Source organism: Aspergillus mulundensis, assembly GCF_003369625.1.
Source record: "Aspergillus mulundensis strain DSM 5745 chromosome Unknown scaffold_5, whole genome shotgun sequence".
NCBI lineage: Eukaryota > Fungi > Ascomycota > Eurotiomycetes > Eurotiales > Aspergillaceae > Aspergillus > Aspergillus mulundensis.
In genome coordinates, this window is record NW_020797893.1 from 1861141 (window position 1) to 1885431 (window position 24291).

The following is a 24291-nucleotide window of genomic DNA, read 5'->3' on the forward strand; positions in this document are numbered from 1 at the left end:
TCAGGGTGCTCCTGCCGTTTAAGGCTGTGGAGATTTCTCTGCTCCCTTCAGCCCTACCTTGACACCGCCACTCTATACTACGCAAGTCTCCAACCGGCCGCTGGACACGTCCGTCGTCTTGTATATTCTTGTATGCTGTATATACATTACCCAACGAGGTCAACAGCAGCCATCCAACATGAGTTTCGGGTACGGTGCAGGGGATTTCCTCTCGGTCATGGTCATCGCAAATGACATCCGCAAGCGCTTCGTCTACGCGCCCACACAATTCAAAAGCACAACCGAGAGGTATGAAGATCTTCACCCAGCCAGTCGACGAGAGTCCTAACTCCAGGGTCACCATCAGTATCAAGTCTCTGTCCAACGTCCTGCGCGACATCGACGATATCGACCCGGAGAATGTACTAAGCAATGGGCAGAAGCGTCATCTCGAGCAAATATCTCGGTCTTGCTACACCGTGCTTCAGGATCTCGACCATGTTTTGGGGAAATTTCAAGACCTGGATCTGGACTCTAGTTCGACTGACAACACGGGCACGGATATTGATACGCGTGCTAGCCGTGGCCTAGGCTATCTCTCGAGACGCGTATGGCAGCGACTGAACTGGGACCCTAAAGAGATACAGAATTTTGAACGGCGCATTTGCGGACAGGTTGTCACTTTTAATCTCTTCTTAGCTCGGCTCAATCTGTATGCCGTGCACCCGTTCGTTAATTCTTGGAGCTCATTGTTGAAAGTCAGTTGCTAACATAGTGAAGCGACGTCAACCTTGCCGTATGCGAAACAACAGCTCGTTCGAGGGAAGAAATTGCCGCGATCAAGCATTACCAGATAGACGAAGAGTACGATAAGATCCTCGACTGGTTGAGTCCTGTGAACTACGCCGCGCAACAGAACGACTTTCTCAATCAACACCAGGAAGGGAGCGGGCAGTGGCTTCTCGGGGCAAGTCAGTTCCGGCAATGGGCAGAGAAGGATAAGGAGACACTGTTCTGTCCCGGGATACCTGGCGCCGGGAAAACCATCATGGTGTCTATGATTATCGACTTTCTCGAGCAAAAGTTCGGCCGCCGCGGCAATATCGGCATCGCGTATCTATACTGCAGTTTTCGACAGCGGCCCACACAGACATTTCGAGATCTACTGGCGAGCTTGGTAAGGCAGATTGTACAGCGGGATCACGCAATCCCCGATTGTGTGAGGGATGCATATTCTCAGGCGCGGAACAAGAAGATTCAGCCCAGTGTGAGCGAGCTCTTGCAGTTCCTGCAGCTCTTTTCGAATCAGCTGTCTCGTGTTTTCATTGTGGTAGACGCTCTTGATGAATGTGAGAGCACTGTCCGCGAATCACTACTAGCAGCCATCTATTCCCTCCAGGATAGATGTAACGTCAACTTTCTGGCCACGTCTAGGTATATCCCAGACACGATTGCCGCGTTCGAAGGCTGCCCTTCGCTGGAGATTCGCGCAACAATGGAAGACGTGTGGAGATATCTGCGCAGTCAGCTATCCCGACTACCATCGTTCGTGTCTCGGAACAAAGAGCTCCAATGCGAAATTATAGCCGAGGTCTCCAAAGCCGTTGGCGGAATGTGAGTAGCCCCCACGTCAGCAGGAACTTGTACTGATTTGATGTGGATAGGTTCCTCCTCGCCAAGCTGCACCTGGACTCCTTGGTTGGAAAGAGATCTCAGAAAGCATTACGGACGGCGCTGAAAAGCCTACCTACCGGTTCTAACGCATATGATTCGGCATATCGAACTGCTATGGAACGCATCGAAGGACAGGTCTCTGATCAGAAAGAGATGGCTAAGCAGGTATTGTCGTGGATTACTTGTGCCGGCCCGTTGACTACCCGGGAGCTACAACATGCTCTCGCTGTGGAAATTGGACATCCCAGGCTGGACGAAACGAACATCTCCGATGTGGAAGATATAGTTTCGGTATGTGCAGGCTTGGTCATTGTCGACGAGCAGAGTAATATCATTCGCCTGGTTCATTATACGGCTCAGGAATACTTTGAACGGACCTGGACTGAGTGGTTTCCAGACGCGCAAAAGAACATAGCAGCTACGTGCATCACTTACCTATCATTTGATTTTGGCGAAGACCAACACAGGCCTTTGGGAGACTTGCAACCAAAGCACCAGGCCAGCCTTTTCGACAAATACCCCCTTTATCGCTATGCAGCTCAGAACTGGGGACGTCATGGACCCACTGATGCTCTGAGCCCGGTCATGGTTTTGGGATTTCTAGAGAACAGACTCAATGTGCTACGCTCGGCCCGAGTCCTTCTAGAGGATAAAGCTTGGCCGGTACCTACAGACCTCCATGGAATCCATCTTGCTTCGTACTTTGGGCTTGAAGATGCTGTGTGCAGACTGATTGCCGGAGGCCATGACGTGGACATGGTCGATTCTTTAGGAAGGAGCCCTCTCTCATGGGCAGCTGCCGAAGGACATAAATCGCTAGTCGAGTTACTCCTGCGATACGAAGCTGCTGCCCCGGACCTGAAAGATGCTAGTGGCCAGACACCATTGTCATGGGCTGCAAAGACCGGGCACAGCGATGTCGTTGAGGTCCTTGTCAACTACGCTGCTGATAAGAACTTCAGAGACAAGAATGGACAGACGCCGCTAGCTCTAGCAGCTGTATACGGTCAACGCGCGGTGATATGGTGCCTTATCAAGGCCGGGGCCGATGTCAGTTGCAAGGACGATAATGGACTGACCGCATTGGCTCTGGCGCTGAAGCATGAACATCTCGATATTGTGCCAGACCTCCTTCAGGCAAAGCAGCCTGGCTCGGAAGACAATTCGGCTATCCCATGTTCATCGGTGCAATCGATCGGGTGCGGAAACCAAAATATCCCAGAGGACAAGACCCGCCATGAGCTCGGCTGTGAAAATAACCCTTCCTTACCCAGCGGATATCAGAACCAAACCTGCCACATACCGCAAGGCAGCACCGCCTCCGACAATAAATTAATAACCGTCCCGAATGCGCCACCAGGAGATGGAACCTGCACGACTGCAGAACGACACCTTGGATCGGACGGCAATTGGTCAGGATCCGGAACAAGGTCTCAACTTGCAGAGCGCCAGCTGAACCAGCACAATACTGTCTAACCCTAGCCACAACTTTCATCCATCTAGTCTAGGTAGCAGTGTTAAATACCAAAAGACCATGGTCAAGACCGGAAACAGAAACTATGATGCCTGGATTTAGTGCACTGGCAGTCAGGGTCTCCACGGATATAAATAGATCGAATCGGGAAAGGCACGACTCGGATCGCACTGCGACCACCCCGTGGGAGCTGGAGATTGGCCTCTTGAGAGCTGGACCCTGAACACCGAGTGGAGGGTGCTGTGATGGGGTGGGTCGGCGTGGCAGTGTCGAACTTGGCGTGACTGTGAGGGCTCGTCTCCAGTTCAGGCACCGCCGTTCCGCAACAATCCTTAGCCCTAGAGCAGAGAGCTCGGAGATATCTGTCGTCTCAATGGTCGTTCGTTCGAACTAGAGCAAAAAGATCATTCAATACGAGGTATATGATGATTCTTCGGAGATAAAACATGAATAATCACTTAGATCACCGCGCCCAAGACACAGCCAAGCGAGCTAGCCCTTAGACCCATCCAGCGACATGGCAAGACAAATAAAAGACCGCAATCCCTCCAGGCATCACTGCATGCTTCTCGATCCATAATGCATTTCTTTTTGTTTCTGCAAGCCTCCTGATGCCGGCCAGATGATACCCATACCAATTCTAGTCTACGCCCTCGCGGGCTCGACGCCCGTATCGGCGCAATCCTGCAAGTCCTTCCCCCTTCCCTTTCGACAAAAAAGACTAACACATTCTCCAGGCTCTTCCATAACAATAGACTCCCAATCCTCCGCCACCTCCGCCCTCTCCTCCTGCAAAAGCATCTCCGGCTCCGTTACAATCTCCCCCTCCGCCTCAGGCACCCTGAACCTCGAAAACCTCGAGCGCATAAGCGAGAACCTAATCATCGAGTCCACAACCCTAGTCGGCGTCTCCATCCCAGACCTCGAAGACGTCGGCGGCTCCGTAACCGTCACAGACAACGAGCAGCTCACCCGCCTCAGCCTCGGCAGTCTATCCAGCATAGGCGCGGACCTCAATGTCCAGGGGAACAATGCGCTTGTTGACCTGGCGCTCGATGATCTGGAGACTGTTAGGGGCGGCGTGCATCTATCTGGTGGGTTCAACACGCTGAGCTTTGAGATGCTGGAGACTGTGGGTGCGGAGTCGGATGTTGTGGCTACGGGGTCTGCGGGCTGTGCGGGCGTTGAGGCGCTGGATCGGGAGGGCGAGGAGGAGAGTGAGGGGAGGGTTTTCCAGGGTGGTGTGACGTGTGCTACTACCACTACTACTACCACTACGACTAGTACGTCCACTTCGACTTCGAGCTCGAGCTCGACGTCCAGCGCAACGACTACCCCGACGGCTTCGGATGAGTCCGCGCCCTCGAATTCGGACTCAGATGACTCGGGCCTCGGCGGTGGCGCGATAGCGGGGATAGTCGTTGGCGTCGTGGTCGGCGTGCTTATCATCCTCGTCCTGATTTGGCTGTTTCTGCGTGAGAGGAGGAAGAACCGCGCCAATGCTAACGCCGCCGCTGCTGTCGGTGGTGCTGCTGGCGCTGCTGCTGCAGTCGGGAGTGCCAAGGGCATAAATGGTGATGCGGAAAAGCAGCCGAGCCAGAGCACGAGCACGAGTCCAACAGACGGTCCTGGATCCGGGTTAGCAGCGGCGGGAATCGTAGCTGCTGTAGCAGGAGGAGGGGGAGGATCCATACCGCGCCGCCCGGTCTCAACATCAACAGCGTTCACATTGCCGTCTTCGTCTTCGCCAACGTCCACTGATCCAGCTTCATCCACACTGCCTTCATCGCTCACAGCCGGCGCCACGAATCCGGCCTCGATGCCTGTCCCGACGGCACTGATACCGGGGACGAATGGGCCGACTTCGACGCCGGATGGTCGTCGGGATAATGGCGAAGGAGACGCGCTATTCTTCACCGCGGCGCCTAATGCGTCTCGGCCGCCTCCGCGTCCTCAGCGCCGGCCATCGGAGTCTGATGTGCCGATGCTTGATAGTGAAAATGTACATGAGGTTTCTGGGGTTGCGGTGCCGAGGGCACCGGAACGGACGGAGAGGGTTGTTGGCGAGGGGACGGTGTTTGAGCTTGATGGGGGATTTGAGGGGGCGAGGCATCAGAGGGTTATTCATGGGGAGGCTGGGGATGATTCCCACGCTTGAGAAATGCGTGCTATGATAGAGGGGATTGTATATAGGGATGCTGAAACGAGTTATGATGATGATGACCATGTCCATTCTGTCGTATCCTGTCTAAACTAGGCTAAGTAAGTTATCCTATCTACCCAATTAAGAGTGATAAATAAGGGAAGAAGGTGAGTAAAGGAAAAGGAAAGGAAAGGAAAAGGGTATAACCACCACGAAACGACCCGAAAAAGTCACTATCCAAGTCATGAAAGCACATTCTCATTCTCTCGTTCCGATCGCCAGACACCGTGTATGTCAATGCCAATGCAATGCAGCGTATGCGTCCGGACTCACTCATGATAGGTAAGGTATGTAGTATACAAAGTCGATGCAACAGAAGGGGAAGAAGGGGTAAAAGCAAGCAAACGAAACGGGGTGGGAATTCGAACTATTCAAAAAACAAACAACAAAAGGGTAAAAGGGTTCCGTCAATCGTCTAAATTACGTAGTGTAGATTTTATACGGCCGGGGCCGGGCCGCGCACTGCCTGCAGTGTCTCGCCTGTGCCTGCCAGTGGTCCGCACCATCCGTAAACGTCACAGCGGCATTGCTCGTATCGGGGACAGCTGCGAATCAGTGGTTAGCGGCGAAGTGAGAGAGGGTAGGCGAGAGGGACGGGACGCACTAGATAACCTCCATCCCAAAAATAATGTGCCAGATCTTCTCGTATACCCAGCCGACGCCAAAACTGTCCGTGCGGTCCGTTTCCGCCGCCCACTTTAGCATCCGCTCGTAGTCCTGCCTCGGCCGCTGCAGAATGCGCTCGCGGCTCACGGCAAACTGCCCGCAGCATACATTCCCAATGTGTTCGGGGACCCGCTCTGCAGGGACACCAAGGATGTCTTGGTATACCTCCGGGAAGAACGCGCGGATGTCGTTCTTCTCGATATCGATCTGCGTCGGGCTCCACGGGTGCACGCTCGTCGGACAACCGGGGTCATGCTGGCATCGGAGATTGACGTAGCCCATCGCGTCGACGGCTTCGAGGCGGAGATTGCGCAGGGCGTTGCTGGTAAACGGACCGAAGAGGTCGTTGTGCCATTGGTTGATGTTGGAGTGGATGAAAATCGAGTACGGCGGGAGGTTATTGTAATGGTCAACGATGTAGGAGAGGTAGGCGGTTGCTTCGCGGCCGCGGGTAGTGCGCGGGAGGAGGAGGCGCGGGTCAGGTTTATCGTCGGTGCTGTAGATGAAGGGGATTGTGCCGGGGCCGCTGTGACACAAGTTAGTTCTCCGCAAGTTCACCGTCAACTCGATCGGGCTGACGAACCGCTCCTTAATATACTCCAGCAGCCACTGCAAGTCATCAGACTGCGTAGCCGCTAATACCAGTCCGACCTGGCTCGCATTGCTGTACGTCGCTGTGATCTCGGAGAGCTCGCGAATGACCTGGTCGTGGAGCGATTCCTGGGCTGCGATTACGCCGTCAGCATCGCTCGCTGACAGCGCAGAATTTGAAGACGAACCTCGCTGGGCCGGTGTGAGCGGAAATGACCCCCCGCCATAGAGGAACAATGTGAGAGTGCTGAGCAGCAGAGCGAGGAAGGTCAGGCCCGTGGTCCGGGGGGCTGGCCAACGGAAGAGTCGCCGCTTGGCCATCAGGACGAACCTCTCCGCGGATCAGAGAGGCGAGGAACAACCGAGGAAGTGTAAGAGAATAAGGGATCACGGCGATAAATGATACATTGGGGGAGGATGAAATTGGCTGAAGTCCAGGTCGGCGAGGCGTTGGTGTCACTAGCCCGGTTTGGGCGAGTCAGTCTGCACCCGTGGACGCTCGCGCCGCACGTACGGTACGTAATCGCTGGCTCGGCAGGGATGGAGAAGAAAAGGGGCAGTCTTTGGCCAATAAACACTGTTTGCTTGCGCTTGTGGCCCTTGAACCATTGATTATTATTGGTTCGATGCATCCAGCTTGTCCTGGTCTGGAAACGCGCACAACTCGCGTCTGGGCTCAATCTTAGGCCTTTATATTTAGAACCCGACGTCTTCAGTCTTCAGCAACGAAGTATACTGTATATCTTAACAATCTCAACCAAATGCGTCAACTGCGCAATTCAGTGACTGTAGACTCGGTTTCCTTTTTTTTTCTCATATTTGTCCCAGCCAGTCTCACCGTGGCTTCTGCGCGCCAAGCACCGAATATCCATCAGCCTTGTGGACTCCGCCTAATCTTCGGAGAACGACCAGTGTTACAGCTAAACCACCGTTTTCAGGGCACACTGGGGTCAACTATGGATGAAATCTAACTAATCGGGGGCGCATAAGTACTGGCAATTGGTCTTGTACTTTTGTTCCAATTTTGAATATGTGATTGTCTTCAAATAACCTGATAAGGCTCGGCACGTGCCCAGTTGCCGGTTCTGTCTATGGGAAATTGCGGCTACGCAATGCGATGATGTAGCTACTCCAACACTGCAAAGACGCCATCGAAATGGAATATGGCGATGCTTAATGGCCTCTGTCAGGACTACCTTGGTTTGTTCTTGTCCAGTGATTGTGAGCTTTATTTCAGAACACACGGCAGCTATTCGTGATTACATATATTTTCGCACTGGCGGAAAATATACTTTAGCCACAGCAAGTTTATTTTCACTACCAGGAACAAGGAGACCAGTAATATCACGGCGATGAAGACAGTCTAGTAGCGAAGCTTGAGTCACTAAGACCACGGCCAGAATGCGTGTTACCTAGAGTATTAGATGCGGGTTGTCAGTTCTTGGGATGTTGGCTAGGGCGTGGAGTTAGGAGGATTATCTAATGAGTACTCGAGCTCCGAGGCCTCAGGCGTTACAGTTCGCTGCTAGGAAGTGCACGTCCACTACTGCTCCCTCCGGTGCTTGAATTCTGGTGTGCTCTTCGACAGAGGCCTGGCTGGCGAAGATGGGCCTGTTAAATGTTGCAGGGATGCTAGGAGGGCCGTGATGTCGAAAAGGCATATCAAGATTACCGCTCCAAGGTAAAACCCACCATAGGTTAGAAAGGTGGCGGCAAAGAAAAGAGCCAGCAATTCGAGGAATGTGACCGTGTACGAAAGCCAGAAGCTTCTGGTATCGGAGGTGTTGTTGGCGTGTGAGTGCTTTGCCATCGGCGTCAACGTTGGTAACGGTAGGTATGGCTTTTGGCATGGTAATAGAGACTGCAACGCAAACTTCATCTTTGCAGGCATAATGCAAGGTTGTGTTCCTGCTGTACCAGGTGAGAATATGAGCTGTAGCCCAGGCTATCATCCAAACATTCTGAGCGAGCCGCAGGAAGAAAAAGCAATCAAGAGGGCCTATGGGTAATAAGGGTCAAGCGGCAGCGATCACCGCACCGTCAGCTGAAAACAAACAACCCAGCAGATACAGCTCCTCGGACGTGTCCGACGCTGATTGGGGTTGCAAAAGTGATCAAATGCAGCACTCTGCAGGTTACAACCAGTGAAGATCATACATTCATCTTGACAGAATGTCCAAAAGGCTTACTCGTTCAACAGGCTAGATTCTATCGAACAAGTCAAAGTCTGGATGATTTCGGACATGATCTCTAAAGAACCGATGAGATGACCAAAACACCGCAGGACTTGAAGCGACCCTGGAGGAAAATCTGCAGGCATACAATACCAGCAATGCCACTTACGCCCAGTACAAATATCACACATAGAGGCAACGCACGAATTGAGCTGTGATTTCGCTGATTCAACTTTGGCGAACGAACTGAGAAGAGATCCGGAGAGGAAAACGTTTTTGACGGATTGGTTGGAGAGATCCAGATGGCAGACCACAGCCGCTGCCGCAAGACAAAACCCGTTGCTCACCAGCTTGATGAGAGTGTGTATCGTACAGCGCACGTCACGAGCAATTGCATATGTAATCACCATGTTCAAGAAGACATTGGTTTCGAGTAAAGGGAATCTTGGAGAGCGGTGGCAGCCACGCTGTACTGGCATCACCGCCGGGCCATGGTCGAACAACTCAACTGGAAGTGGGCAATATATCAGCTACCAAGTACCTAAAGGTGGCAGGCACTTCCAGCACTCCGGTAGCAGACCTATGCTTGTCTTTGGCTTGGTTTCTAGTGCAGTGACCCGTTCTCTGACGTACGTCGCAGTTTCTCACCTATGGTTGAATGGTACTGATAATACCAAGGGGAACAATCTGCCGCTATGTCCTTGGAAGGATCTCCAAGTTGAGCTTGAAGGCTTTGTCCCAAATATCCTGGACGCGTACCATTGGATAGACACCGTCTGTGTGCCACGGGAGAGGACCATGCGAATTCAAGCAAGGCGAGGCTCGATGAGGGTATATCTGGCCGCAGGAAAGGTGCTTGTGATAGGCAGATCCGTTCATTGCCTTTCTTTAAGTACATCTTCCCCATTTCAGCTCCTGTTCTGCGTGGCTGTTAGTCCATGGACCCGCGGCTCTGGACGCCCCCGAAAGTCTACTTGGCCAAGAGACTCTATCACGACTTTCAGATATGCCGCGTGACAGTACAAACTGATCAGGCTGTGCGTTGAGGATTATTATCCCAGCGAGATTGAACGCCAAAAGCGTGTTAATAGCGTTAGCATGGCTGATCCGGCGTGATTCCGGAACATGCTCCGGTCTCCTGGCTCCTGTCCCTAGCGCGGGCGTCGACAGCACCTCTCGACTTCGCCTGTCTTTGGGTCTATCAAGTTAGCCGCACCTGGCTTTTCCAAATGTGATGAAACAACCTTCATAAACATCATCGATCGACAGGGAATGTGGATATAGTATTTTCTTGACCTCGTACGTCCAATTACAGATATGCGGCGCATCGAGCATGGAGGGCAGAGCATAGCAAGCCTTCACTACCAGAGTCCAATTGATTCCAGATTAGAAAGGAGCTTGAGCGATCCTGTACGCCGGTGCGCGGTGCTGTTTGTCAGCATCCAAGGCCGCATAACTAGCCGTCGCGACGACGAAGCAGTCTGCCTTGCCAGCCTCATGGGCATAGTTCCTCTTCCATTCTTTCAAGCATGACGCCCAACTAACGCATGAAGACTCTGCTACTGGCCTCGGAAAAGTTTCTCGGACATATTCTTTTCAAGCCTGGCCATGGCCGATTGAACCAGAGCAGCCTTCGGACCCTCGAAACTGCCCATTATGCAGACTTGTCTTCGCCAATGAACAGATCATCAAAGCGTTGTGAACCATGTCCGGTTACATTGCTCTCCAGTAATACGCGATTTCTCCGCCACCGAGAGTTTCCTAGACATGGGTTATTATCTTGATATGGAGAAAATTGGGCCTGCGCGTGTGCATGAATTCGATCTGGCCCTGCGATCACTAGGTCTCAGTTGCGCCTCAACGACAACTACCTGACGAAGCCGACATCAGTGTAAGCATCAGTGACAAAACCTACTACCTTCACCTGAGGATGGTCGATGATGAGAGTGCCATCATGAGATCTAAGAGATGGAAATGGTTTCGCAATACCTTCAATTCAGATCTGATGCTCATCTTGGGTGGTTTTCTCGAAGAGACGTTCAGCCGGGAGGGCAGGACTATGGTGTCACTGGAAGAGGAAAGTGATGATGACGAATTACGTTTGTCAACTACCGGCGATACATCGATATTGAAGTCGGATTTGAGGTCGCTGACAAGGACGAAGAGTTCCTCCACGGCGATGGCGAGTGGCTGCCAAAGCACTAGAAGTAGTGCATAGCGCAATGGAGCTTGTGTACATATCAAGAACTGAGGACAGACTGACTCCGTTCAAATGCTAACGAGGAGATGAGCTATTGCCCGAAGCCGGCATTGAAATAAGCGAGTCGCCCGGTAAAAATGCACCATTACCGACTCCAATTTGCGTGATCAAGTGACCGCGTGCAATATATTTCCGCGGCGGGATACCGAGCAAGTCGAACCACTTGAGAAACCATCTAGATGATGCTGCACGACACCGAGCTTCAAGATCCAGTTCTGGTATGTTGAAGAGGCTTAGGTCCTCGTCAAACCTTCCAGAATGCTGCGATTGCGGTTGGAGTTACCCGGAGACGGTGGGCGCGGGGTGAGTTGTCGCGACTCGGGTCGACCGCGATAGAAATCAACCGAATCACCATCAGGCTCAGAAGGTGGAAGCGCAATATGTGAGACCGAACTCGACAAATTTAACCGCCACCGGGACAACTCCGAGCGAGGAACCGAACCGAACAGGTGATTGGACGAAGTGCAAGACGCATTTATCCGTGCGCGAATTGGTGGAGAATTACCCCATCGGCCTCCGCGGAGGAGTGTCTACCGACTGACATCATTGGGAACTGTTGAGCGCATGCGATGTTGATGAGAGCGGCCATTAGAAAGGCCGCAATAGCTTAGCTCTACATGGGTTGAAGCATGCTGTACAGAATTGTTGCATGTGCAGCGGTAGGCAGGCAGGGAGTGCAGGTTGCTGCTATGATGCCATCAGGGAGCCCCGCCGAGGGGTAAAAGGCCATATTGGCGGGGAAGATCGAGAGACTGGACCTGGATCCTGAATCGACCGTCGACGGTGGCATGGATGATGGATGGCTTCCAAGGTTACCAAGGCCACCCCACCGGAGCTGCTGCGCGCCCTTTTTATTGCCCCTCCCTCCCCTCCCAACCTTCTGTCTTCATCTCTCCATCTGTTCTCTTCCTCATTGCATCCTCTCATCTATCCATCCATCTACACTCACAATGTCTCTCGGCAAGAAGGTCACTCTCAACACCGGTGCCCAGATCCCGTACGTATGCTGCAGCCAGCCATTACTGACGCCTGCTAACGTCCTCTAGCCAGCTGGGATTCGGTACCTGGCAGTCCGCCCCCGGCCAGGTCGGCGAGGCCGTCTACCAGGCTCTGAAGGTCGGCTACCGTCACCTTGACTTGGCCACCATCTACCAAAACCAGCGCGAGGTTGCCGAGGGTATCAAGCGCGCCTACAAGGACGTCCCCGGCCTCAAGCGTGAGGACATCTTCATCGTACGTCGACTCGTCTGCAAACGTGTTCTTTTAGCCATAAAACTCACAATCCGCTCCAGACATCCAAGCTCTGGAACACCCAGCACGACCCCGCCGTTGTCGAGAAGGCCCTGGATGAGTGTCTTGCCGAGCTCGAGCTCGACTACCTCGACCTGTACCTTGTCCACTGGCCCGTCGCCTTCAAGACCGGCGAGAACTACTTCCCCCTCGAGGAGAGCAGCAGCCACCCCGACGGCGATGTCCTTATCGAGGACAACATCTCCATTGTCGACACCTGGAAGGCCATGACCAAGCTCCCCAAGGAGAAGGCCCGCGCCGTCGGTGTCTCCAACCACACTGTCGAGCACCTCGAGGCCATCATCAACGCCACCGGCGTCGTCCCCGCTGCCAACCAGATCGAGCGTCACCCCGTCCTCCAGAGCAACGACCTGATCGAGTACGCTGCTAAGAAGAACATCCACATCACTGCTTACTCCGTACGTTCACCATATTCATCTCCACTCTCCTAGTGAAAGCATACTAATGCACGACCAGGCCTTCGGCAACAACATGTTCAACATCCCCCTCCTCGTCGCTCACCCCGACGTCAAGGCCGTCGCCGACGAGGCCTCCAAGCGCCTCGGCAAGACTGTCACCCCCGCCCAGGTTATCCTCAACTGGTCTCAGGAGGGTGGCCACTCCGTCATCCCCAAGTCCGTTACTGCCTCGCGCATTGCCGAGAACTTCCAGGAGGTCGAGCTCACCAAGGAGGAGATCGCCAAGGTCTCCAAGCTCGGCGAGAACCGCCGCCGCTACAACACCCCTTACGTGGCTAACAAGCCTCGCTGGAACATCAACATCTTCAATGAGGAGGATGAGAAGCCTGCTGGCCACAAGGTCATTGTTTAGATGCGCGCTTGGTGCTGGTCACTGGCGATGAAATGAGATGTATATATGGATGAATAAAATATAGATGATCCCACACCCTCATGCTCTTGCTTCTATATCGTAGCTATAACGTAAGCAATGCACTGCGCCGTATCTAGATAGTACAAATAATCTTCCCCTTCGTCTGATTACTCTCCATCAACTTATGCGCCGCGACCACATCCTCAAACCCAAACACCTTCTCAATAAACACCTTAAACTCCCCACTCGTCAACTTCTCCAACGCATTCTCAACAACCATATCGCGCAGCTTCCTCTGATACTCCTCATCCCGACTCCGCAGCGTACTCCCCTCATACCTCACCCTCTTGCGCAGGAAGTACGAGATATCCACATTCTCAACCTTGATCCCACCCAGGAACGCAAGGTTAACGATGCGTCCATCCAGCGCCGCGCTCTTCAAGTTATCCTGGAAATAGCCAGCGCCGATATAGTCGACAATGACGTCAACGCCGCGGCCCTCCGTCGCCTTGGAGAGCTCCTCGGCCCAGTTCTGGGTGCGGTAGTTGAACCCCGCGGTTGCGCCGAGCTTGTCGACGCAGAAGGCGATCTTTTCGTCGGAGCCCGCGGTCACGTAGATCGCGGAGGCGCCGGCGGCTTTGGCGAGCTGGATGCCGGCTATGGAGACGGAGGAGGCGCCCGCGTGCCAGAGGACGGAGTTGCCGGGTTTGAAGGCGCCGACGAGGTGCAGGGCTTGGGTTGCTGTGATCCATGTCTAGAGTACACAATTAGCAGGTAGTACAGAGCCTTGCGCGATTAGCAGGTGGGATTAGACTAGAACGTACCTCCGGAATACCCGCCGCCTCCTCCCACGACAACTCCTTTGGCTTGTGGATGAGCATTCCCGTCGCAACGGCGATGTATTCGGCGTAGGCGCCACCGTATGCCAGTCCAAACACCTCATCGCCGACCTTGAAGTCCTCTGTCGCGCCGTTGCCGAGTTCCGTGATTGTTCCGGAGAATTCGACGCCCAGGGTTGAGGGGGCTTGAGGGGGGACTGGGTACTGGCCTTCGCGCTGGAGGAGGTCCATGCGGTTCAGGCCGAATGCTTTGACCTTGACGAGGGCTTGCGTGGCACCGAGCTCGGGGACGGGAATGTTGTCGATGAAGAGGGCATCGGCGGGACCTTTGCCATTTTTGATGGCTGCAAGACGAGAAGAGGGTTAGTATGGTGGTATGAGGGGGGGTGAGGGGACGTACCGATGGCCCGCATAGTCTTTTGAGAGGACATATTTGGAGGTCAATTGAGTCGTGCGATGGACAATTGAATCAGTGCGGAGAGTGAAAAGCTAGGAAGACGGCGGGCTAAGAGAAAAAGCTATGATGTCGTTGATCGATAAGAGTGATTGATAAGCAGGCGGGGTCATTTTCCCCTCCACCCGCGGATCTCGCGGATAGCTTCATCCGGTTGCCGAGCAAGGTACTCATATAACCGTCCATTGAGGCTCATTTGACGTGCTAACAGCTCAGAAATGTACAGATACGATGACAAAATGGTCTATCCCCTCTCTGTTCAGATTAAACCCCGCATCTCAGACCCAACCTGATCCAACACCGTCAACGTCCTTCCAGATTCTCTCTGATCTCCACCTTGAGGCTACAAAATCCTACAGAACATTCTCTATTCCCGCACACAGCCCAAATTTGATCCTAGCCGGCGATATTGGCCGCCTCATCGATTACGCGGATTACCTCTACTTCCTTCAACAGCAGACCGCCCAATTTGAGCGCGTTTTTCTCGTCCTCGGGAACCACGAGTTCTATGGGTTATCGTACGATGAGGGGGTACAGAAAGCAGGAGAACTAGCTGACGAGCCGTTGCTAGAGGGGCGGGTGATCTTATTGAACCGCGGTCAATACGATATCCACGATAGCAAGGTGACCGTCCTTGGATGTTCGCTTTGGAGCTTTATCCCAGAGAGCAACAGAGAGGCCGTGAGGCTCAAGGTGCAGGATTACAGAAAGATCAACGGTTGGACTGTTGACTCGCATAATCACGCTCATGGGGAAGACCTCGCATGGCTCCAAGAGCAGATACGTCTCATTAAAGAAGAGGGAGGCGTAAAGGAGGTTGTAGTCGTCACACACCACGCGCCGATGATGAAGAGGACGTCTGAGCCGCAACACGCGGGCAGCCCAGTGTCCTCAGCCTTTGCAACTGATCTGCTGATTAGTAGCAGGCTGAAAAAGGGGGAGTGGGACGGGGTCACGCTGTGGGTTTTTGGGCATACGCACTTCTCGACAGATATCGAGAAGGGCGGGATTAGGGTGGTCAGCAACCAGAGGGGTTATGCGATGCCCTGGATGGAGGAGAAGGACTTTGATGTTGGGAAGGTTGTGCATTTGTAGGTGACCTAGACCTGGTTCTAAAGTAGGTACCTCGTATAATGGTGCCCCACACTAGCAGGGATGATGCTCCATGTCAGCACTAAGGAGTTTAGGTACCTAAGCTTAATGCTGATTATGCATACAACTGAACTATAGCCTCAAGCCAACAACATCTCAATTTCTCCAATTGTTTTCATTCCTCATGAGCCTTCAACAAGTCTGCCTTCTGCTCTACGAGATGAAGCCCAGAATTCGAGACTCAAGTGGATCCCTTACAAATCTCGGACACTTTCCAACGGTTGTGGATCTCTCGGGGCTTGATGTCACCGACTGCCATCGACCTTCCCGTGTCTCCCGTGTACCTATAAGACTACGCCGATACCTGACTACGGAGCTGAGAAACTAGTCAGCGGTCCAGCACTCCCGTCAATCCTCTCACCTATCCAACTCTTACATCCACAAACTCCGCCAAAATGCCTTCCATGAAGCAATGGGTCCTGGCCAACAAGCCCACCGACCTCCCTACCGTGTCTGGCCCCAATCCCACCTTCAAGCTCGAAACCGCCGACGTCCCTAAGCCCTCCTCCTCGCAAGCCCTCGTGAAGACTCTCCTCCTCTCCAACGACCCCGCCCAGCGAACATGGATCGTCCCCGACGCCGACCCCAACCGCCTCTACGCCCCTCCCGTCCAGGTGGGCTCGCCCATGTCCTCCTTCGCGCTTGCTGAGGTCGTCGAGTCCGGATCGCCCAACGACCTGGCTGTCGGCAGCCTTGTTCTTGCGCCCACGAACTGGACCGAGTACTCCGTCCACGAGATCAAGGGACTGCAGGCGATCAAGCCCATTGAGGGACTGGACCTCGGCCACTTCCTCGGTGCTCTGGGTCTGACTGCTCTCACTGGGTACTATGGCATCAAGGAGGTTGTTGGCGCGACCAAGGATGACACTGTTGTTGTTTCTGGTGCTGCTGGTGCTACCGGAAGCATGGTTGTGCAGATTGCTAAGAACATTATTGGCTGCAAGCGGGTAAGTCTCCGGAATTTATCATGGATAGCTCTGCTGGAACGGAGAGCTGACAGTTTTGTCGATAGGTCATTGGTATTGCCGGTACCGACGAGAAGTGCCGCTGGGTTGAGAAGCTCGGTGCGGACGTCTGCATCAACTACAAGAAGGACTCCTTTGAGCAGGATCTCATCAAGGAGACCGAGGGCTTCGTTGAGGTCTACTTTGGTATGTCTTCTCCTGATGCGCCCTATTACTGTTCATCAATTGACAAATATAGACAACGTTGGTGGCAGCATCCTCGACCTTATGCTTACCCGCATGAAGCGCCACGGCCGCATCGCTGCTTGGTATGCTATCCCCAATGTCCAATTATGTGCACCTTAACTGACAAACCCCAGCGGTACCATCTCCAACTACAACCGCCCTGACCCCGTCGGTCTCAAGAACTTCTTCGTACGTGCCATTTATGTCTCAAATCATTCAGCCATTCAATACTAACAACGAACAGGAAGTCGTCTCCATGCGCCTGCACATCCACGGCTTCATCGTGCTCGACTACATCCACAAGTTCGGCGATGTCGTCGCCGAGCTGACGCAGGCCTGGAAGGAGGGCAAGATCGTCGTCGATGAGTCGATGCAGACTGTTGTCGAGAGCAAGTTCGAGGATATCCCCAACACCTGGATGAAGCTCTTCGAGGGCGCCAACACTGGCAAGCTTGTTACCAAGATTGTTGCGTAATTTCTGTTTGTAATTTCTCTTTGGTTGGATGAATATCTGGCGTGTAAATTTAGAGGCTGATTTGGGGCTATTGGACTCACGTACTGTATATAAAGCTAATAATAATTTCAAGGAAGTGCATGAATCGCTGGTACTCATTTCAAGGCCAGTGCTCCTAACGATCAATAGCAGGGCCGAAGACTTGAGGAGTACACATGCTGGTAAGATCCTCAGAAGCACGAGCCCGTTGTCACATGGACTAGTCGATCATGTCTATTCCATTTCCGACCCTGGCAAACGGACTCCTACCTACGCCACTGCCGTCTACGATACGAGTCCAACAAACGGGGCTTGTTTCAAGACATATAGGTAAACGAGTATCCCTTCATGCGGTCATGAGTCCTCAATGCTCAGTCACCCATCTTCCGTCCAGCAAAATCCCAAAATCTCCACGGTTTCATCGTGCAGAAGATGCCTGGCAACTACGCTATCTTAACGATTCGCCCAACAATGCCTGCATTTCCTGTCGGCGACGAGGATCTGAATGTATCAGCCAGGAGCTTCTGGATGAGACTCTAATGGACAATATCGGTTACGGACATGTACCTGCACCTCGACTCCAAGGCGGAGTGATCATGGTCAAATACCATGTTTACCACTCGTTTAGTGGCGTCCACCGAGAATTTATAGCCTTTTACATAACCTTTGAGGTACGGATACTCCCGCGCACTTCGTGTGGTTGCAAGCTTGAGGCCTGTCTGGTCTCAGAACCGCAGCACCAGTCAACATGAGGCATTGTCTCAGTTCATACATCAGTCTCTCCCATCACGAGAGAACACAGAAAAATATGCAAAGACAGCCAGTACTCCGGAGTCCTTGTTCATGAGCTTCTGTCAATGCCTTACGATAAAGTCAAGACAAAGCTGAGCACAGCCTATTCAATGGACCAGGGCCTGACGCTCAATCTGTTCTCATCGCAAGGCAGTTTCAGTCCCAGCCCATGATGGCATTCCCCCAAATATGTTAGTCCAACCTCAGACCAACTTCTCTGACCCTAGCCACTTCCAGCAACGAGCGGCGATCCTGGACTGACGGCCAATGCGGGGGATTGGGCTTCTCAAGGCGTCGACATGGCTCCTTTTGAGAGCCCGATGAGAAGCAATGAAGGGTATGAGGGCTCGGACTGGGACTGCGTACGCATGATGGGAAACAGTGTGCACCGTTCGACGTGTACGTTTCTTTTCCAATGTGTACCGAGTTATGCAAACCTGGGGATCGGCTTGTCCCCTACATTGGACTCCAACTGTGTCATGAGTCTCGGGCGTGTCCCGGACAGAATCAGCAATACGCCTGGCTGCAGGGCTTCGGGGTTTGATAAACCCCAAAGGCATTGATTTCGCTACAGCTAGGGTTTTGATACACGGTCAACATCTCTAAGCACTGAATGAATACACTGAACAGCGCTTCTGTGTCCGAGATCATGCTCCATGGCCACCAGCGATAAATACAAGGGTGAAGGGCAAATTTGTCCTCGAGACTCTCTGAAGCATGTTTTCTGGCTCCCCTGAGGCAACAGAAGACCGAGCTCAGTGATCACACAGAATATGGCCGGAAGAGTCATAAAATTGAGGTAGCGCTTGACAGGAAGGCAACGGTCCCAGGGGTGACAAGCAGCTTTGGGTTGATCATCAAGGCACAATCAAAAGGTTTGTTCTGCTGGGCTGTGCAGGAAGCAAGTCTTCCATTTCCTATCTACTGCCCAAACATCTATAAGATCTATTACATTACAATCATACCCCTTGGCTTCCCTCCTGCTCAGCCACAGCCTCACTCTTCCCCTTCTTCGCCCCCTTCTTGACATTAATCCACTCCATAACTACGACTCCAAAAATCCCAATACAAGACAAGCCAACCCCGACATAAAACGTCTGCGTCAACGCCTTATTATACGCAAACAGCACCGCCTGGTAAACAGGCCCATCCCCCACCAAACTCCTCACCTCCGTCGCACCCCTCTCAACCAGCTCCGCCGCATCAACACTCGGCGCATAAATCCCCACATTGCTCTTCAGCTGGTTACTAAACACATTCTGGCCCACAGACACAAAGACCGCCGCGCTCAGATTCTCCAGGAACATGACGATCGCCGTGCCAATGGCAATATCCTCAATGGGGAGCGCGCACTGAGGCGCCGCAAACGCAGTCTGCAACCCTAGTCCCACGCCCGCGCCAAACAGGAACTGGTACCCTATCCACTCGGGGCTGCCGGAGTCCACGCTGAACGTCGAGAGCAGACCGGCCCCGATGCTCATGAAGACGACGGTCGCGTACGCAAAGGGCACGTAGTAGCCCAGTAGCGAAGTCAGGAAGCCGCCGGATAGCGAGAAGGTCACGTACGCGAGAACCATGGGGAGGTTCATGACGCCGGAGCGGATGGCGGACGCGCCTTTGATGGCTTGGAACCAGATGGGGATCTAAGCCGTACCATACGTTAGCCAAACCGAAAAACGAGCGAGGCAGGAAGAGCAGAGGAGACGCAGACGCACATAGTACATCATGAGAAAAAACGCCGCCGTAACACCAGACCCAAACAGCGCCGCGCCCCAGACATTCCGATTCCCAAAGACACGCGGCGGGACCGTCGCGCGGTCCCCGCTGAAATACTGGATCGCCGTGAATCCCACGCCCAACAACCCGGCCAGCACGAACAGCGCGATAATCCGCCCGTTGTCCCAGGCGTACCTCGTGCCCCCCCACTGCAGGCCAAGAAGCAGACAGATTACCCCGGGCAACAAGCACAGTGAGCCCGGAACATCCATCTGCCTGACTTGGTTCAGCACGCCCGTCTGGCGGTTCGCACTCCCCGCAAAGCTCGGGATGAGGAATACAATCACGCCCGCGGGTACAACGCCCAGTGGCAGATTAATCCAGAAACACCACCGCCACGTCAGGGACGCGTTATCCGTAAACGCACCGCCCATCAGCGGACCCGCGATCGCAGCAAGCCCGTACATACTGCCTAGCAACCCCACGAGCGTGGGCCGTTTCGGGGGAGAAACCGAATGCGCAATGAGGAGGAAACTCCCATTCGTCACGCCGCCGGCCCCAACGCCCGCAATTGCGCGTCCAACAATGAGAGCCGTGGAGCTGGGGGCCACAGCACAGATCAACGAGCCCAGCTCGAAGAGGAACAGTGCAGCGGCGTATACCCATTTCACGATGTAGAAGGTATACAGCTTCCCCCAGATGAGCTGGAAGGCGCAGTTTGTGAGCAGGTAGGCGCTGGCGTACCAGCCGACGTCGGCGAGGGCGTGGAATTGGTCTGTGATCTTTGGGATTGCGGAGGAGAGGATTGTGTTGTCGAGGCCGACGAGGAACATGGAGAGGTTTAGGCCGACGAGGATGAAGGTGAGTTTTAGGGGGGTGGGGTAGGTTGGTGAGGGTGAGTCTTCGGGGTTGGAGTGAGGTTGTGGTGGAGGGGGGTCTGGGTGTTTTTCTGATGATGGGGCGTCGGAGGCCAGGGCCCGCTTGGTTGTTGGTAAGCTGTCTGCCATCTTGGAAGGCGGGTATGGACGTTGGATAGAGCTGTGGAATTGATGGATTCGATATGATGGGAATGATTCTTTATAAGTAGACCAAGTAGGGATAGATGACAGCCCCAATCCGGCAGGTGGAGCATGCCAAGGCATGAGTCATGATCCATCATCTGCTCTCATCGCCAATCACAGCAAGGGAATTGAGATACTCCGTAGTGTCCGCAACTCGGATTCTTGGAATGCAGTTCATTGGCCAATTGGGAAATAGAGCCTGGGGCGGTGGAGTGGCTCTGCCCTAAGTGAATCTCGAATCTCGACTCATTATTATGGCCCGTCATGCTCTCATTCTATATCATCGTGCATAGCCATCGCAGTAGAAACTAATCTCGGAGGTTGTGAGCTTCACCGGAATTGAATACTCCGAGATGTCCGTCTCCTATGTAAGTCCGTCAAATAGACTACATGCACATGAAAATGAGTGCTTAGATGGTAATGGCAAGATAAGCTATCGTAGGAGCATAAACTCCGCTCGATCTCATCATTTCTAGCTGCGAAATAATCTTCTTCCTCAGATTAGCGCTCGCCTTCAAATGGCATGTGCAAGATGAATTACGGCGAGTCTAACGGTCCTGCCTTATCTCACAACTACATCTCAAGATAATCCCCTCCAGATGATCACCTGCCCAGCTAGCCACTAGCAGTCCCATCAAACATCCATAAGCACCTCCAAAAGCTTAGGATAAATCGGGGTTCCGAGCCCAGTAACCGGATCCCAGCCCTCCGTCGCCGGAAACCCATCGGTCCCACACCCAGGCGCCTTACCAACCGTAACATCACGAAACACCTCAGGATGGGCATAAAGCACAGGGTTGACGAAACCCACAGTCGGCAATCCAGCCTTAAGCCGCTCCTCATTAATCCGGGTAAGCATGGCCGCGAAGATCGGCGCGCTCGCTGAGGTCCCGCCGCCAACAGCCGGCATCCCCCTGATATACGCGAAATTGTTCCAGCCTACGGTCGAAACGTCGGGATAGGCGCGACCCACGCGGTTATAGATCCCGCCGTTCTTCGCGAAGCTGTCGTTGTTGTAGCTCTCGTAGTATGGGTATGTCAGGTTGGCGCGCGAGAAGTAGTCTTCCACCGCGAGGTACTGGTAGCTCGGGCGTTCGAAGACATTGCTGAATCCCGAGCCGGAGGACCAATTGCCCACGGTGACGGCGGGATCGACGGCGACTTCTTCGCCTTTGTGCGGATTCGCGCCGCGGGGGAGGTATGTGCCGCCTACGACGGTGATGTACGGGCAGGAAGGCGTGTAGACGGACCCGAAGACTTTACCATCTTTGCCATCACAGCCCTGGCCTTGCACGCCGTCGTCTGAAGATGCGCTCACGACTGAGACGCCTTGGAGCCCGAGCTTCATCCATTCGTGGCACTGGCGGCGGAGATATCGGACGGGGAATATGGACTCTGCGTTGCCCCACGAGAGCGAAATGACGTTTGTGGGCTTGTACACACCACACTGCTTCTCGCCTTTGTAGCCACCGGGAGCAGGGTTTGGGTAGGGGAGGTCCAGATCCTCTTCCGCTGGGTTGCAGTAGGAGCCGTCGATGGCGTCGAGGAAGTTGTTGAACATGCCGGGGTACTGATCGGCGCTGCCGTTCTCAAACCACTTCGGATCGTCTGTCTGGAAGATAATGGCGTTCTGTGGGTAGAGGAAGGGGTACGCCATTTCCAGATCGAGGGTCGATTCGGGACCGGACGCGTTCACGAACGGAGTTGGCGAAATCCCGCCATTGATGCTGTTTACCGTGGGATGAGTGCCGTTTGGGATGCGTCTGTCAGAGTCAGAACTAGCTAGCTCTCTATTGAGGAGGTATACAACTTACTTTTCAACAGAAGAGAAAAATAGGTCGAGGTCTTCCTGGTTATAAGCATCGTCTATGCTCGAGTAGATTCCGAGTTCGTTGCCGGGGGTTGCGCTGTTGCCGTGGGGGATTTGGTACATGACTATCTCGTTAACAAGCGTTTACTGACAGAGTCGGCATTGGTACCTTGGACACAGGCGGGCGTAATAACTTGGTCACAGAATTCCAGCGGGGTTTTCGACACTTGCGCTACGGTAAGAGGCGGATCCGTCCCAAGGATGATCGCGGACAAGTCATTGATACTGCGTTTCTGCAAGCTCCACTTTTCGTCCAAGCTTCTCTTCATGCGCGACTGGGAACCGCTAATCTCGAGAAGCTTGATACCTGGGGTGATGTAATCAATGTGCGACTGGAGAGATCGAGGAACATGGTATCTGGCCGGTGTCAGCGAGCGACGACGAGAGATGATCAACAAGAACATACTCCCGACAAGCGATGTGAGATCGACCGGTTTGTTCATGCGAGTGGAGATAGTACTCAGCGCGCAGCAACTTCTCCAGCTCGCCCGCCGTTGCATCAAACTGCAGCCACTGTTTGTTGAACGACTGCGAGATACGGGTGCTGGCAATACCCTCGGATTCCAGCCAAGCGCGAACCTGCTCGACGCTCTCCTCAGCTGGAGCAAACAGATCGTGAACTTCGTCTTGCGAGAGGTGCTTGCCGTACCGCGGTGATTTGGGGTCCGAACTGAGGAGTCAGTCAAGTGCGGCGGCAGAAATCTCAACGGTGGACGGTGGACTTACAGTTCCATCAACAAGTCATGGCCAGCATCCAAACTGGACTGGGTCAATCCAATTCTAACAGGGATGATCTCGTGGCCATGCAGGCGGGAGTGCTTGGTCCAGTGGTCCGGCAACACATCGCGCTGTTCATGCAGGATGTGGCTACCAGTTGCTGTAGATCCAAGCACAGTGGCAACACTGAATGTAAGATAAAGAAGAGCCAGCCACATTGCTGTGAAGATGAAATCTTTGAACACAATGGTGGGTAGAAGCAGCGACAGCCTCTATATGAGAAGAGTGTGGGTAAACACAGGGTCATGAAGCAGTAACACGTGGTGAGGGCTAGAAATCAGGAGAAAAGCTGGACGGTGTGCAAGGGGTAAATGTCTAAGAGATCACTGTTGAGGCGAGAACAATAGGTCTGAGTTGATATTGTTGGGAAGTGCTCGTAAATGTCTCAGAGTGAGGTGACTTTGACAGGCATCCCTGAGAGACAGAGACAGTTGCCAAGGAGACTGTACCTGGCCTGCCTGGTCTCAAACTTGGGGCCAACTTCAGAGAGTAATCCGTAGAAATTTCGAGTCAGAGTCAGCGTCGTACAGAGTTACACCGTTCCTCCACTGCCCAAATTACCCCAAAAAAACAACAAAGGGACGAACCCTGTCCAGATCTGCCACTCCGGTAAGTTACGGTAGTGGTCGATCATCCACAAAGCTCGCAGCCTGGTCGGCATAGAGACAAAGCAAATTAGCACAGTGGTGATCTGCCATCCCGCCGACATCCAGGGCTTTGGGGTTAGAGCCGGCAAAGACCGACCCTGGCCCCAATTGGGCTGGAAACTCGGCAGCAGTGACTGTGAGACTACGAGCTGACTTGA

The 24291-nt window shown here is 53.5% G+C and overlaps 9 protein-coding genes across 9 annotated transcripts; 5 read left to right on the forward strand and 4 right to left on the reverse strand.

Annotated features, from left to right (window-relative positions):
• Positions 1 to 178: 178 nt before the first annotated feature.
• Positions 179 to 3129, forward strand: DSM5745_05911 (ankyrin repeat domain-containing protein; the record flags this gene model as incomplete). Its single annotated transcript, XM_026747927.1, has 4 exons — positions 179 to 288; positions 335 to 706; positions 760 to 1593; positions 1644 to 3129. The coding sequence occupies 4 exons, from the start codon at positions 179 to 181 to the stop codon at positions 3127 to 3129; spliced, it is 2802 nt and encodes a 933-aa protein (XP_026603759.1).
• A 620-nt stretch (positions 3130 to 3749) lies between these two features.
• On the forward strand, positions 3750 to 5285 carry DSM5745_05912 (putative GPI-anchored cell wall protein Pst1; the record flags this gene model as incomplete). Its single annotated transcript, XM_026747928.1, has 1 exon — positions 3750 to 5285. One exon carries the CDS (start codon positions 3750 to 3752, stop codon positions 5283 to 5285), a length of 1536 nt encoding a protein of 511 aa, XP_026603760.1.
• A 648-nt stretch (positions 5286 to 5933) lies between these two features.
• On the reverse strand, positions 5934 to 6908 carry DSM5745_05913 (DUF3431 domain-containing protein; the record flags this gene model as incomplete). The annotated part of the gene is made up of 3 exons (XM_026747929.1): positions 5934 to 6522; positions 6580 to 6721; positions 6776 to 6908. The coding sequence occupies 3 exons, from the start codon at positions 6906 to 6908 to the stop codon at positions 5934 to 5936; spliced, it is 864 nt and encodes a 287-aa protein (XP_026603761.1).
• A 5063-nt stretch (positions 6909 to 11971) lies between these two features.
• Positions 11972 to 13142, forward strand: akr1 (putative aldehyde reductase (AKR1); the record flags this gene model as incomplete). Its single annotated transcript, XM_026747930.1, has 4 exons — positions 11972 to 12018; positions 12068 to 12254; positions 12314 to 12730; positions 12789 to 13142. The coding sequence occupies 4 exons, from the start codon at positions 11972 to 11974 to the stop codon at positions 13140 to 13142; spliced, it is 1005 nt and encodes a 334-aa protein (XP_026603762.1).
• A 133-nt stretch (positions 13143 to 13275) lies between these two features.
• Positions 13276 to 14412, reverse strand: DSM5745_05915 (NAD(P)H-quinone oxidoreductase; the record flags this gene model as incomplete). The annotated part of the gene is made up of 3 exons (XM_026747931.1): positions 13276 to 13896; positions 13967 to 14325; positions 14382 to 14412. 3 exons carry the CDS (start codon positions 14410 to 14412, stop codon positions 13276 to 13278), a joined length of 1011 nt encoding a protein of 336 aa, XP_026603763.1.
• Positions 14413 to 14666: 254 nt separating this feature from the next.
• Positions 14667 to 15530, forward strand: DSM5745_05916 (uncharacterized protein; the record flags this gene model as incomplete). The annotated part of the gene is made up of 1 exon (XM_026747932.1): positions 14667 to 15530. The coding sequence occupies one exon, from the start codon at positions 14667 to 14669 to the stop codon at positions 15528 to 15530; it is 864 nt and encodes a 287-aa protein (XP_026603764.1).
• Positions 15531 to 15982: 452 nt separating this feature from the next.
• DSM5745_05917 (MDR family NADP-dependent oxidoreductase) lies at positions 15983 to 17252 on the forward strand (the record flags this gene model as incomplete). The annotated part of the gene is made up of 5 exons (XM_026747933.1): positions 15983 to 16534; positions 16600 to 16738; positions 16791 to 16860; positions 16912 to 16966; positions 17022 to 17252. The coding sequence occupies 5 exons, from the start codon at positions 15983 to 15985 to the stop codon at positions 17250 to 17252; spliced, it is 1047 nt and encodes a 348-aa protein (XP_026603765.1).
• A 1769-nt stretch (positions 17253 to 19021) lies between these two features.
• Positions 19022 to 20785, reverse strand: DSM5745_05918 (MDR family MFS transporter; the record flags this gene model as incomplete). Its single annotated transcript, XM_026747934.1, has 2 exons — positions 19022 to 19705; positions 19778 to 20785. 2 exons carry the CDS (start codon positions 20783 to 20785, stop codon positions 19022 to 19024), a joined length of 1692 nt encoding a protein of 563 aa, XP_026603766.1.
• Positions 20786 to 21473: 688 nt separating this feature from the next.
• Positions 21474 to 23644, reverse strand: DSM5745_05919 (S53 family peptidase; the record flags this gene model as incomplete). Its single annotated transcript, XM_026747935.1, has 5 exons — positions 21474 to 22602; positions 22654 to 22774; positions 22819 to 23066; positions 23116 to 23379; positions 23436 to 23644. The coding sequence occupies 5 exons, from the start codon at positions 23642 to 23644 to the stop codon at positions 21474 to 21476; spliced, it is 1971 nt and encodes a 656-aa protein (XP_026603767.1).
• Between the last annotated feature and the right edge of the window lie 647 nt (positions 23645 to 24291).